The 14,593-nt window shown below is 33.0% G+C and overlaps 2 protein-coding genes across 4 annotated transcripts; both read right to left on the reverse strand.

Annotated features, from left to right (window-relative positions):
* Positions 1-3,594: 3,594 nt before the first annotated feature.
* LOC140887203 (actin-97-like) lies at positions 3,595-6,544 on the reverse strand. Of its 2 annotated transcripts, none has more exons than XM_073294297.1 (5): positions 6,411-6,544; positions 5,489-5,560; positions 5,191-5,326; positions 4,232-4,836; positions 3,595-3,740 (listed from the first exon to the last, which is right to left on the reverse strand). In XM_073294297.1, exons 1-5 carry the CDS (start codon positions 6,423-6,425, stop codon positions 3,648-3,650), a joined length of 921 nt encoding a protein of 306 aa, XP_073150398.1. In that variant the 5' UTR covers positions 6,426-6,544; the 3' UTR covers positions 3,595-3,647. The 2 variants fall into 2 exon arrangements, with proteins under 2 accessions (XP_073150398.1, XP_073150397.1); XM_073294296.1 differs by having other exon boundaries at positions 4,930-5,326.
* Positions 6,545-12,407: 5,863 nt separating this feature from the next.
* LOC140890629 (putative germin-like protein 2-1) lies at positions 12,408-13,171 on the reverse strand. Of its 2 annotated transcripts, none has more exons than XM_073298547.1 (2): positions 13,054-13,171; positions 12,408-12,943 (listed from the first exon to the last, which is right to left on the reverse strand). In XM_073298547.1, exons 1-2 carry the CDS (start codon positions 13,166-13,168, stop codon positions 12,408-12,410), a joined length of 651 nt encoding a protein of 216 aa, XP_073154648.1. In that variant the 5' UTR covers positions 13,169-13,171. The 2 variants fall into 2 exon arrangements, with proteins under 2 accessions (XP_073154648.1, XP_073154647.1); XM_073298546.1 differs by having other exon boundaries at positions 13,051-13,171.
* Positions 13,172-14,593: the final 1,422 nt, after the last annotated feature.

A 14,593-nucleotide genomic window follows, 5' to 3' on the forward strand; every position in this document is an offset into this window, starting at 1 on the left:
ACACGTGCATGAACTAGTATTTTTAAAAAATATAAACTTATAAATAATTTCTTTTAATTTTTTCAGAAAAAATAATTTCTAGCATATATAATCCGACAATTATTTATACTATTGTGAGATTCATAGGTTAATTTTGTGAGACAATTATCTATTATTCGATCAATTCTATCAAAAATATTATTTTTTATGGCAAAATATTAGTTTTCATTTTATTTATGGACCCATCTCAGAAACAACCTACCCATTTAGTAACTATCTCACCTCAAAAAAAATATTATTTATTATAGAAAAAATATTATTTTTCACTCTATTTATGGACTCATCTCACAAATAAATATCCGTAAGACCGTCTACTACAGATTACTGACGTAAATATATTCAAAATGTAAATAGTAATATTAAATTTAGCTCAAGCTTTGAAGTCTGCAAGGTATTTTAACACAATCATAAAATGACACAAAAGTATGAGACTATCTCATATATCAATTTTATCAGACGAATCTCCGACTCAACTCAATTCATAAAAAATGTTACTTCTTATATAAAATGATTATTTTGAATCAAACACCTCTGCAAAATATTAAAAATATGACGCTTCTCCTATGTGAAAATTTAATAGGCATATCCACTTTTAACTTTTTATAAAAATGCATGTTTTACCTTTCTGATAATTGTGATTTGGTTGACATGCGTCTTTCCTGCATTGGGTATGCATTTTCTTGATAATATAAAATATTTGGCACAAAAATCCCCCTATATGATTATAATAATTTTTGGATTTGTTAAAATACAACACTTATATCATAATACAACAATTTTTCTTCACAAAAATCCAATGATAAAATATTTATTAAAAATTATCACTTTATTATGGGCAATTTGCTCAACAATCCCCAAATGCAAACATGTTTTGTTTTGGGGTCCCTAGTCATAAAATGTGGTACAAAACAATACAAGATATGGTACAAAACCATACAAGATGTGGTACAAATTAACAAAAAATGTGGTACAAAAAAATGGCTAGGGAGTGCAGAGCAAAACATGTTTGCATTGGAGATTTTTGAGCAATTTGCACCTTTATTATTGTTTTCAATTTTTTAATATTATTAAATTTTATATTTTCAATACTATTTTTCTTAATTAATTTTTTATTACTAATAATATTATTAATTTGTTTTGATATCATTTTTTATTTCAAGAAGGAAAAGATATCTAAAATAACTTATTTATCAAGTGGATGAAGTAAATATTCAAATAAATATTTAAAAAATGATATTATTTGTCAAATGATGATAATCCTCTTGTTCTACATTTTTATGATAAATTAATTTATAAAAAAATATTACATAAAACCCAATATTAAATTTAGGAGAAAAAAAAAGAAAGATATTCATAAAAAACAATAATATTTTTTTAAAATAATTCTTAAGGGTGAATTGGTGTTCAGTCACTAAATCAAAAGTCAAATTAAGAATCAGTCCCTTGTCAGGAAAAAGTTGTTTGCACTCCCTGAGCCCAATAATTTTTCTCGAATAAAATTGAGTACAAAACATTGAAAATATGGCACACGTACATGATATTTGACCACTAATTGTTCAAGATCGAGTACAAAAAATAAGATTTTGAGTATAAAATCTAAACATCTTTATTAATGTGAACTTGCAACATATATTTGAGTACTCAAAAATCATATATTTGTACCAGATCTAACACATTGGGTACTCAAATATCATATATGTGTAACATATTTTCAATTTTTTGTACCGATTTTCATCTAAATAAGATAAATATGTTATTAATATCAATATTTTTTGTAGTACTCGAAAATCATATATTTGTACCAGATCTAACACATTTGATGCTCAAAATCTCATATATTAGTACCGTATTTCTAATATTTTGTACCGATTGTCATCTAAAGAAAACAAATGTGTCATTATATCAATATTTGCTTACATATTTGAGTACTCAAAAATCATAAATTAGTACCAGATTTGAAACAATTGATACTCAAATATCATGTACTTGTACCATATTTTTCATGTTTTATACCGAATTTCATCCGAAACAAAACATATAGGCTCAGGGAGTTTAAACAAAGTTTTTTTTGACAGGGACTGATAACTGATTTAGGTTTAGGTTTGGGGACTGAATTATAAATTACCGAATTTTTAATCTAGACAAGGTTAATTTAGTAAAATGACAACTAATTTGACCATTGTTTGTTTTGTTGGCAAGTGTGCAAATTTTATAAAAGGTTAAGGGTGGGTATGCCTATTAAATTTTTATAGGAGAGAAGTGTATTTTAAATATTGCATAGGGGTATTTGGTGCAAAAAATTCAATATAAAATAAAGTATTTTTTGCACTAAACACTCATGTGAAATATTGAAAATACATACTTCTCCACTATGAAAATTTAATAGACATACAAATTCTTAAATTTTTATAAAATTTTCATGTTTTATCCTTCTCATGGATATTTGCATATGGTGTAAAAATACCCCTAAATTATCATTATAATCTTTAGATTTATTCAAATACATCACCCATATATATCATATAATCATAATACAACATTTTTCTTCACAAAAATCTAATTATAAAATATTTATTAAACATTTCATTTTATTACTATTAATTTTTTCATGTTATTAATTTTTTTATTTTCAATATTATTATTTTTTAATTAATTTGTTATGACAAAAACTCCTATGAGACGGTCTCAAGAGTCATTTTTTTTTGAGACGAGTCTCTTAAATAGGTTATCCATTAAAAAGTATTACATTTTATGCCAAAAATATTACTTGTTATTATAAATATGGGTAGAATTAACCCGTCTCACGGATGAGACCGTCTCACAGGAGTGTTACTCGTTATGTTATTACTAATAATAATATTAATTGAATTTGATATATATATTTTTTATTTCAAAAGGAAAAAAATAACTTTTAAAAAATTAATTATCAAGTGGATGAATAAAATGTTTCAAATAAATATGTAAAAACGATTAATTATCAAGTCGATGGTAATCCTCTCGTTTTTCATTTTTACGATACTTTAAATTTTAAAAAAATAATCTTACATAAAACCTATTATTAAATTTAAGAGAAAAAAATAAAGATATTCATCAAACATAACGATGTTTTTTATAATTATTTTTAATCTAAACAAGACATATATACAGTTTTAATCTTACATAAGCATCTATATTTTAGTTTTAATGTTTTGAAGTTTTATAATAAGAATTGAGAGTAATTTAGTAGAATGACAACTATAATTTGACCATGTGTTTGTCTTTGGACTAAGTGTGCAAATTTTATAAAAACAAATCAAGGGTACTGGTATGTCTATTGAATTTTCATAGGAGATAAATAATTCACATAAATTTTAGTATAAAAAACTCATATAATATATGTTACTTTTCGCTTTAATTATGGGTTAACTTGTCTTACGAATACACACAAAATACTTGCTCATAATTGAAATACACAACTATTCAACAAAATCAGAGGGAGCCGAATAGTTAAGCTAAGATAATATTTTTGCCATTCCCAATATTCAAATGTATAAAATTGAAGACCGGGAAGAACGAACAAGGAAAAGCGAACAAGAAGCAGCATGTGATTCGAATAAATGTTGTCTTCATTAATCATGTTTGTCCTGTGAGTTTTTTGGAAAACATTTTTTATGAACAATCGAAGGCCCATACTCGTTATACTCTGCCTTGGTTATCCACATCTGCAATCATCAAAACAAGAAAAATCAAGCATTTCAAAGCACCAAGCATAAATAAAAACAAAAGAATCGATACAAGTTAATTAATTAAACAGGAGTGCAAGAATGGCCCCTATAGAAACGCGACATGTACACAGTTTTTTAGTTTTAAAGATTTAAGTTGCATTGTTACCATTCGCTAATAAGTAGCTATAGTTTTTGTTCCAAGACCATGTATTTGATACCCATGAATTGCAAGAAGTGCAATTATTGCAAAAGGAATTGCTGTGGTGCAACGAATGTAAGTGCTAGAAAAACGATCGAACCGTGATACTTAAGGTTATTGTTCGACTTAAAAATCTAAGTTGCAGCTACGTCGCTAGTTAGAGTTTTCGGTCGCACAGCCTCCCATACATTTGTTCCTGTTACCAATCTTTTTGTCCTTGGAAACAAAGTAATCACAGAAAGCGAAAAATAAACCGTAGAAACCTTTCCTATATAAGTGTTAAATTTACCTGCTGGAATGTGCTGAGAGAGGCCAGAATGGAACCTCCAATCCATACACTATACTTCCTCTCAGGTGGAGCCACAACATTAACATTCATGCTGCTCGGAGCAAGTGCCGTAATCTCCTTGCTCATCCTTTCCGCGATACCTGGGAACATGGTCGAGCCACCACTGAGGACAATGTTACCATACAAATCTTTCCTAATATCTTCATCACACTTCATGATAGAACTATAGGTGCTTTCATGAATTCTAGCATCTTTCATCCCAATCATTGACGGCTGAAAAAGAATCTCAGGGCTGCGGAATCTTTCAGAACCAACAGTAATCATTCGTCCATCAGGCGTTTCATAGTTCGTCTCCACAAAAGAACTGGTCTTTGACATTTCTAGCTCTTGTTCATAATCGAGAGCAATATATGCTAACTTCTCTTTCACGTGGGCCATAATATCAGTTTGCATAGTAAAGGAGGTAGGAGGGTTGAATATCCTCATGAGGTTTACAGTGATATCACGCCCACCGAGATCAAGACACGAGATCGCATCGTGGAGAGGATAACCATCACAGATGGGGACTATGTGGCTGAGACTATGCCCAGAGTCAAGAACAATACCTGTGAACAAAGGGAAGGCGTTTCAATATTGTATATGTAAATAATAGAATAGATACCATTTATCCTTTAAAAATGGATTAACATTTTTCCCACCAGTCTTACGACCACTGGCATAAAGGGAGAGAACACCCGGAATGGCGACACACATAGCAGGGGTGTTGAAGGTCTCAAACATGATTTGAGTCATTTTTTCACGATTATTCTTGGGATTAAAAGGAGCTTCTGTCAAGAGAATTGGGTGCTCCTCAGGAGCCACATGAAGTTCATCATAGAATGTATGGTGCCATATCTTTTCCATGGCATCCCAATTGTTGACAATTCCATGCTCCAATGGATACTTCAGTGATATGATACCTCTCAATGATGCAGCCTCATCACCTACATATGCATCTTGTCGGCGGAAATTGGCAAACTTCTCTGCAATGTTAAGAGGATGTCCCACTATGCTAGGGAAAATTGCCCTTGGAGAATCATCCCCAGCAAATCCGGCCTGAAAGTTGGGAACACAAATTAAACAACAACTTTCTATGATGGTTATAGATCTGTCTCCCACCTTTTTTAACTTCATATTGGTACTGCACGTACCAATTTATGCAAATTTCAGCATTGCCGCCATCAAACAATAAGTTTAAGGCGTCAATGCTAAACATACCTTGATCATTCCAGTTCCATTGTCACAAACAATAGCCCCCGTATCCTCAAAATCTGCCATCTCAAAAGTGACCTGGAAACAATAGTGAAACGAACTTCTTTTGTGAAAAACGGTTTCACTGAACATGCATATATGTCGCGCACAGGTCAAGTCATGGCAAATGGAATAGAAATACAAAACTAGAATTTGATCGCGGGATTGCAGCTGAATAATTGATGTGCTAGCACATGCATGACGTGCCATTCCAGTTAAGCCTTTGTAAAGTTACAAATTTAAAAGATGCTATGCCACATCGAATGATATTGCAAACAAGACGTTATATAAATGTGAAAACTTCGAGACCTAATTGTAACAATCTTCTCCTCCAACTAAAAAAAAAGAAGAAAAAAGTGGAGACTTGAAAAGGCAATATCAAACTATAAAGGCCACTTGTTGCAAAATATTGCAAAAAATATTTTCAATAATGCGAGTTTTTCCGGAGTATCATGATTCCCCCGAACCTCAAATTCTTCACAACTACAATTTCAAATCTTTGGTACGTAGCACATCCTTCCGCTCAAAATGGTCCACAAACCGGTATTTTTGAACCTTTAAGACAAATCGAAACATGTCACGACATTGGTTCTTATGCATTCTCAGTGTACATAATTATAGACAAAAAAGATTAATTATATTTCTAGTGGCATTTGAGATCGATTCACTAGCAAACATTGAACTCCCAAATCTAAGACTTGGACCACCCAAGCGGCAGAAACCACAAACAGATGTAATATTTTTCCAATATTGAATGAATCATCATATATATATATATTTCAATAGCAAACCTTGAACACCCAAGAGGCCGAAAACACCAAATTCCTAACACGCAGAGAAAAATCGAATTTGGATTGAGAAAGTTTGATTTAAAGACAAAAAATTGAACCTGTGACCGTATCATTGAAGCTTTCTGAAAAAATGGACGATACGCAAGAATAACCTACACCTTGACGTTATGTAATATTGCATCATTTGCAAAGGTGAAATGTGATTTATTTATTTTTTAAAAAAATAAAATTTGTACAGATCTATTCTTACAAAGACTAGGATGCTAGTAATCCATGCACCAGAAAATTCGCTTACATAAATAGTTTATGCTACATCAAAAAATAATAAGCATTTTTTATATTTTAAATTGAAAAAGTAAGTTGAAAGTGAGTAGTTATAAGTAGTAATAAGGGGCATTTTTGTCCATACATTAATTTGACCGAGATGGTTATTCTAATGAGTTCATGCATTACTATATTGTATAGATATATAAACTCGGGATTATTTGCAAGAATAGAACTGAAAAAAGAGAAAAAACATTTTAGGAAAAATAGATCTTGTGATCGAAAAACATGTAATAATGCAATGTGTTGCATAACATGTAAAAAGATAAATATATATAACATTCTGTACAAAGATAGTGTTTGAGATTAATTCTAGGAAGTACTTTTGAACTTTTAATATCTTTATAATTACGCCACATCCATACCAACACCACATCCATACCAACAAGATTTAGAAGAACCAATGTTGAAGATGACTATCACATCAATAACCAATGTTCCCGCGACGCATGGGGAAAAACCAGAAAAGTTCAATGACACATATTTCAAACTTTGACAATAGAAAATGTCAAAACATTGAGTTTGGCAAGGTTCCTCAAGGAAAATCCCCCCAGCATTCCGGAGAATGAAGTCGATCCTCGCAGGAGGGCCGTGGTTGATGCATGAAATCAAAGTGATTTACTATGCAAAAACTACGTATTGAATGACTAGACAATGCACTGTACACCATGTATATCAAGTAAGAAGGCCAAAGAACTTTGGGAAGCACTTGAGAAGAAATACAGGGTGGAGGATGTCATATTGAAAAAGTTCATTGTTGGACGTTTTCTGGACTTCAAAATGATAGACTCCAAATCTTTGGTAAGCCAAGCGCAAAAAATACAAGTATTATTAATGCATGATATTTATGCAGAGGGTACATGTTTAAGTGAGTCTTTCCAAGTTGCTACACTGATAGAGAAACTACCTCATTTGTGGAAGCATTTCAAGAATTATTTGTAGCACAAGAGAAAAGAGATGGGCCTAAAGGATCTGATCAGGAGACTGAGGATAGTTGAGGACAGTCGAAAGTGTGAGAACAACAACAAGATGGCGGCAAAGGTGAAAATGGCCGAGTCAAATGATAACAAAGGAAAAAAAGAAGCAGTTTTTGTCTGGAAAAGAACCACAAAGCAATATCCCAATCAAAAGAGATTCAAATGAAATTGCTCCAACTGCGGAAAACCGAATGATCGCTAAAATCGGTGTCTACTAGCAAGTGCACTAGGTCAAGTAATAGTAAAGTAGACAAAGAGTCCAAGTATCGATCTCACAGGGACTGCTGTAAATTCTCAAGAATTAATTATTTTACTTAATCTTGACAAAAATAATAAAGAATGATGCAACGAATTAAATAAAAATTTAATTACTAAAAATAATAAGAATTAAAATAACTGAAAGATAAATATAATTAAATTGAGACAACCAAGACACACGCAGGTACCGAACAAATCATGTAACATGTAGTCGATTCAGGACTCAGATTTAATCTTAGATTATGAGAATTCTCCTAATTTGTTGAAAAGTCTATTTTTAGAACAATCAAACCTACTCAAATATTGACGGATTAATCTTTCATAATTCTAATCAAATTTGAATGCATTAAATATTTGTAAAAATTCACTTTTTACCTAAAACCGCACACTGAAACCGAATTCTATTTCTAGTCGGTTTTACCATGTGTTGATTGTTAAAGTGATCAAAATCAATCCCTCCTCTGTCGACTTAGGACCGATTAACATGCAAGCAAACAGTTGATCAAGCTATTCGCAAGATAAATATGAATCTAACAATTAATAAAATAAAATAAGTCTGAAAAATCCCAAATAAACATCCAATTTTTCTATATAAATTTGTCCGGCCCAATCACGCCGTCTTGGTTGAAAACAAACTACTCAATAATTGAAATTATAATTCAAAAATAGAAAGAAGAAGAAAAGAAAAGAGAAATCTTCTATCCCAAGCCTTGTAGCTGCCTCCCTTGTGTTGTCTGCGTGCTGGAACCCTTCATCTGATGATAAAAATCTTATTTATACGCCCCAAATCTTCAAAAAATTGCATCCTTCGCGAATAAGAGTTTTCAAAAATAAAAAGTTTGCACGCCGTCTCGCTCGATCAGGCTCAAGGTGCGCTCGAGCGAGAGATCTTCTGTATATTTTTTTTCTGTCCGTAATTCTCGCTCGAGCGGGCTCAAGGCTCACTCGAGCGAGCAGTTTTCTGCCTCAAAACTCAAAAATTTCACGACATGCACGGACCCTGTTTAAGGTCTGTTCCTGGGTCCGTGCCTATGTTTTTTCCAGCGCGTAGTTTTCTTGAAAAAATCATATCTCAAGTTCTAGCCGTCGGATCGAGCTGGAATGTGGACAGCGGCTTCAAAATATATTGAAATTCATTTTGAATGGTGGAGATCGGATTTGGATCTCTATGAAATTAAAATTGAATTTTTGACCAAGGCTGCTCAGTAAATCATTCTTCAAAAATCCATTTTCCTACAAAATTAACTCGGAGAGTGAAATACACACACATGCACTAAAACACATAAAAACAATATGAATGCATACAAAATAGACATAAAAATAGCACGAAATAATTCATACAAAATGCACTCATCACCAAACCATAAAGCAAAACACTACAGGCATCCAAAGAAAGGGAAGAAACAAGCCAACATGGTTCAACAAATGTAAGTACCTGTTGATTTCTCTGATCTAGATCTGACAGTTGTTGTTTTTGAAGCAAATATGTTGGATGACTCAAACGAGTGGTCAACCGATTCGGGTGTTACAAGCCACATATGTTGCAACAAAGAGATGTTTTTCACATACACTCCAACTTCTGGGAGAAAACTATATATGGGAAACTCTGCTATGTCAGACATCTTTGGACTTGGAAAGATCGTCTTGAAGATGGCATCTGTAATGGAGATGACCCTCATTGATGCGTTGCATATTCGTGAAATAAGAAAAAATATTGTATCGGGGTCATCGTTGGTCAAAAAAGCGTTTCGACTTGTATTTGAGTCAAACAAACTTGTATTGACCAAGAATGATAATTTTGTAGGGAAGGGGTATCATGATAAGAGTCTCTTCAAAATGAATGTAATAGTAGTTCATCGCGAGTTGGGTGGCAATAAAATCACGAATTCTGTTTACTTAGTTGTATGTTCTGATTTATGGCATGTTCGTTTAGGACACGTAAATTATAACACGTTGTGATGTTTAATGAATATGGAATTATTGCCTAAATATGATGTTAATCCAAACCTGATCATAAGATGGTGTTCTATATTCACCACCTCTATCACTTCGCACATTCTTTATGTGCTTACCATATTCACCTCAATCAAATGGAGTTGCCGAAAGAAAAAATCGTACTTTGAAGGAAATGATGAACGCATTGTTAATAAGTTTGGGTTTATCCCAAAACTTGTGGGGGGAAAGCGATATTATTGGCTAATCACATTCCGAATAAGATACCTCACAAGAAAATCAATAAGACACCGTATGAATTATGAAAAGGTCACAAACCTTCCTACAAATATATCAAAGTGTGGCGGTGTCTGGTAAAAGTTGAAATATCAAAGCCAAAACAAATTAGGATTGGTCCAAGGATGGTTGATTGAATATTCATTAGATATGCGCTTAAAAGTAGTTCCCATAGATTCATAGTGCACAAATCAGCAATCTCTGGAATGAATGAGGAAATGACTATTGAGTCTAGAAATGTTGTTTTCTTTGAAAGTATTTTTTTTTGCAAAGAACAAAAACATGAAAATGGTATTCTAAGAACAATAGAAATGCTGAACGAAATCTGTCTTCAAAGGAATGAACAAAATACTAGTAGAAGCTTAATTGAGTTCGATGGTCAAGACATTTCTCATGCAAAAGTGCCTAGCCAAGAGGAAGCCAATTCTAAAAAGGAGGATTTTATTTCTAATAAAAGAACTAAAGATATGATGAACGAAGGTTCTGCACAATGTGAAGAAACTAGAAGGAACAAAAGAGCTAGAACTAAAGTTTTTTGGTCCAGATTTTCTCACTTAAAACATGTTAGAAAATGAACCAAAAACCTTACAAGATGTATTTTCTAACCCTGAAGCTCCATACTGGAAATAAACCATTAATACTGAAATGGATTCCATTATGTAAAATCACACTTGGAAATTGACGGATCTTCCACCAGATACCAAGACATTAAGATGCAAATAGGTCCTAAAAGGAAAATATAAGGTTGATGGAATAGTAAAAAATATAACGATAAATTGGTGGCTAAAGGGTATAGAAAAAATGAAGGCCTTGATTTTTTCGACACATACTTACAAGTGTCAAGAATCACTTCCATTTGTGTTCCCATTGCTATCGCGACACTACATGATCTTGAGATACACCAAATGGATGTCAAAACTGCATTCTTGAATGGTGAGTTTGAAGAAGAGATCTATATAGATCAACCTAAAGGTTTTGTTCTTTGGGGTCAAGAAAAGAAAGTATGTCAACTTGTTAAGTACTCCTTATATGGGCTGAAGCAAACGTCTAAACAATGATATGAAAAATTTGACGACACAATGCTGTCAAATGAGTTTAAAATAAACGAGTGTGAAAAATGTGTCTACATTAAAGGCACAAGAGATTCTTATGTTATAGTATGTCTATATGTTGATGACATGATTAATTATAATGGGGAGCGATCAAGATGTGATAAAATAAACAAATTAAGTAAATGTTGACATAACATTTTGATATGAAGAATTTGGGCATTGCCAATGTGAAACTAGGGATTAAAATCTCTAAGACTTCATAAGCAATAGTCATTTTTCAGTTTCATTATTTTGAGACTTTTTGAAAAACTTTAATGCATATGATTGTTCCATCGTAAAAATGTCTCTTGATATGAGCGTCCACTTGAGAAAGAATCATGGGGAACCAGTTTTCCAATTGGAATACTCCAGAATTATTGGAAGCCTTATGTAAATCACGAATTGTACACGGTCAGATATCGCTTGCGCAGTAAATAAATTGACCAGATTCACTAGTAACCCAAATGATGTTCATTTGATGGCTTTGACAAATGGTGCTTAGACATCTAAGGAACACTATGGAGTATTGTTTGCATTATACTAAATATCTTATGGTGCTAGAGGGATATAGTGATGTAAATTTGATTTCTGACTCAAAATCCACTAGTGATTATATTTTTAGCATTGGTGGTGACGTAGTCTCATAGATGTCATCAAAACAAACTTGCATCGCTAGATCTAAAATAAAATATGAGTTCATCGCACTTGATAAAGTCGCAAAAGATGCGGAATGACTTAGAATTTTTATGGAAGACATTCTATGCTGGTTAAAATCAATGCCTGCAATAACAATATATTGTGATAGTTAATCTGCAATTGCAAGGACACGAAATAGTATGTATGTTGGGATTGGGTGTCTGTATAGCATACTAAATATGTCAAATCATGCATGTGCCGTTATTTCTCTTTGCATGGATATATATGTGTTTTTTGCAACATTTTCCAGCTGGTTAATTTTACTGTTTATAAGCTAGCTAGCTAGTTAATGTAGCAATCACTGGGACAGTAATCTCAAGTTTGCAAGTAAAAAGTCGATGACAATTGAATTTAATTTACTATCATACGATGAAATGCAGAAAACATACAATGAAAACAATATAAATAAAGACGCCCCCGCAATCAAGAGGATACATAGGAAGCAACACAAACACAGATTACAAAGCATGCAATGAATGACTTTAAAGGTCACTGGTATCTCATCATATATGTTGCAGTTCTAGAACTTAGCTTGGAGCTGATCCACAACACTCTTATCCACTTGGAATGCCTTGGCAAGAATGTCAATGCTCAAATCAGGATTCGATCCAAAAACCGCATTGGCGATTGTAATGACTCCGGGATTCTGGCTACTCAATCCAGCAATTGCAACAGCATTTCCAGTTCCAACGTTGCGCTGGAAGTGGACGAGTCCCACCGGGAACACGAAAACATCGCCTTTCTGAAGGGTTTTTGTGATCAGACTGTTACCAGGGTTCGAGGTTACGAACCCGACTTGGAGGGAACCCTCGATGACTGTCAAGATTTCAGTGGCTCTAGGGTGAGTGTGTGGAGGGTTTATGCCCCATGGTGCGTAATCGATGCGAACCAGCGAGATTCCAAGAGTGTTGAGGCCTGGTACTTGAGCTACATTCACTGGGGTAACCTTGGAGCCATTGGGATTTGATGTATTGCCTGCCAAGTGCAGTCCACTGAAGGAGAAATCACTGGCTTGAACCAATGCAGGACTCTTGCAGGCCAATCCATTCACTTTAGCTGCAATCGCACAACCAGTGAAAGTTATAATTATAACTAGTTAACCATGAAATTTATGCCAATCAATAAATAACCACAAGATGGTATATATGTGAAGGAGTGTTAACCACCTGAGCTACTGGGATCAGCAACACAGAAATCTTGCAACGGACTCGGCTCGAACGCGAACGCAATGAGGCCAAAAGACAGGCTCACGAGGCTCAACAAGATAATGAGCTTTGCCATGTTAATCTTGCTACAATTAAGTTGATAGCAGAATTAAGTAGAATGTAATCTGAGATTTTAAGTGATATTTCTGCTAAGTAAAGCTCGTTATTTATACAGTCATGCAACACTCGTAGAGATGTGTTTATAGTGAAGGCCGTCCTTGCACCAATATTAGTTGGTTTTTTTTATTATTGCATTGCATGCCGTCTTAATTAATAATTTGCTAAGACATGGTCAAATTTGGACATCATATGTCCAACGGGTCCAAATCAATTTTTTTTAATCAGAGGTTTGAATCAGTTTTGATTGGGTAACACCTCATCTGTTATCATGTGTCTTCCAAGTGTACATCAAGAATTAATATGTGCAGAACATCTAAAGTTTTTCTTTTTAGCAGCAAAGGTTGGAGAAAACATTATAATTTTTATTTATTATTATTATTTTCCCATGGGATGAATCTATATATGCTTACACTATAAGACGATGTTCGCACGAACATTTCACTTCAAAACAAAAAATGTGAGTTTCAAACTGAATCAAATATATATATATATATATATATATATATATATATATATATATATAGACGTATATCCTTACTAAATTTAATACAATGACATTTTTTAAAAAAAATTTAATGAGATATATACAAATAAGTCAACATATATACATATAATGACTAATGATTAAAACGATTTAAATTTTAAATAAGTAAAATCTATTTATATTAATAAATAAGAAAATTTATTTCAACTGAAATGTTATTTATGTTAAACAATTATTAGTTCCAATAAATCAATAAAAATAATAAAATATAATTAAAGATCCAAAATCTATATCATTGCATGAAAATTTTTACAAAGGTGAAACAATTATTGGAAGTACAGCAAGTATTCAGGAACAGCAGGACAGAACCAAGCTATGACATCTAAGGCTTGGACATGTAAGTGAGAAGGGATTACATGAGCTGTCTAAACAAGGTCTGTTAGGTGGAGATAAGATCGAATCACTGAAGTTGTGTGATAGCTGTGCTCTTGGGAAATAAAAAAGAGTATCGTTTGGTCAAGGAAGTCACACAACTGAGCAACCATTGGCCTACATTCATTCAGATCTATGGGGTCCTTCTTGGACAGAAACTCATGGTGGAGGCAGATTCTTCATGTCTTTGATAGATGATTACTCAAGGAGAGTATGAATATTCATCTTAAAGACTAAGGATGAAGCTTACGACAAGTTCAGAGAATGGCTGCTGGCAGTTGAGAACAAAAGTGATTGAAGAGTTAAACACATGAGTACAGATAATGGGTTGGAATACTTATCAGATAAGTTTATGAAACTATGTAAGAAGAAAAGGTATTACCAGACACAGAACAGTGGCAGGAACACCACAGCAGAATGGCCTAGCAGAGAGAATGAATAAAACTCTTCTGGAAATGGTCAGAT

This window comes from Henckelia pumila, chromosome 3, assembly GCF_033568475.1.
Source record: "Henckelia pumila isolate YLH828 chromosome 3, ASM3356847v2, whole genome shotgun sequence".
Taxonomy (NCBI): Eukaryota; Viridiplantae; Streptophyta; class Magnoliopsida; order Lamiales; family Gesneriaceae; genus Henckelia; species Henckelia pumila.

Coding starts and splice junctions, on each gene's coding strand:
- LOC140887203 (XM_073294296.1), bottom strand. Junction 5,327..5,488: donor ATGGAACTGGAATGATCAAG/GTATGTTTAGCA, acceptor CCCAACTTTCAG/GCCGGATTTGCTGGGGATGA. Junction 3,741..4,231: donor CTCTCAGCACATTCCAGCAG/GTAAATTTAACA, acceptor TGATGATTGCAG/ATGTGGATAACCAAGGCAGA.
- LOC140890629 (XM_073298546.1), bottom strand. CDS start 13,168: ATGGCAAAGCTCATTATCTTGTTGAGCCTCGTGAGCCTGTCTTTTGGC. Junction 12,944..13,050: donor TGATCCCAGTAGCTCAGGTG/GTTAACACTCCT, acceptor GTGCGATTGCAG/CTAAAGTGAATGGATTGGCC.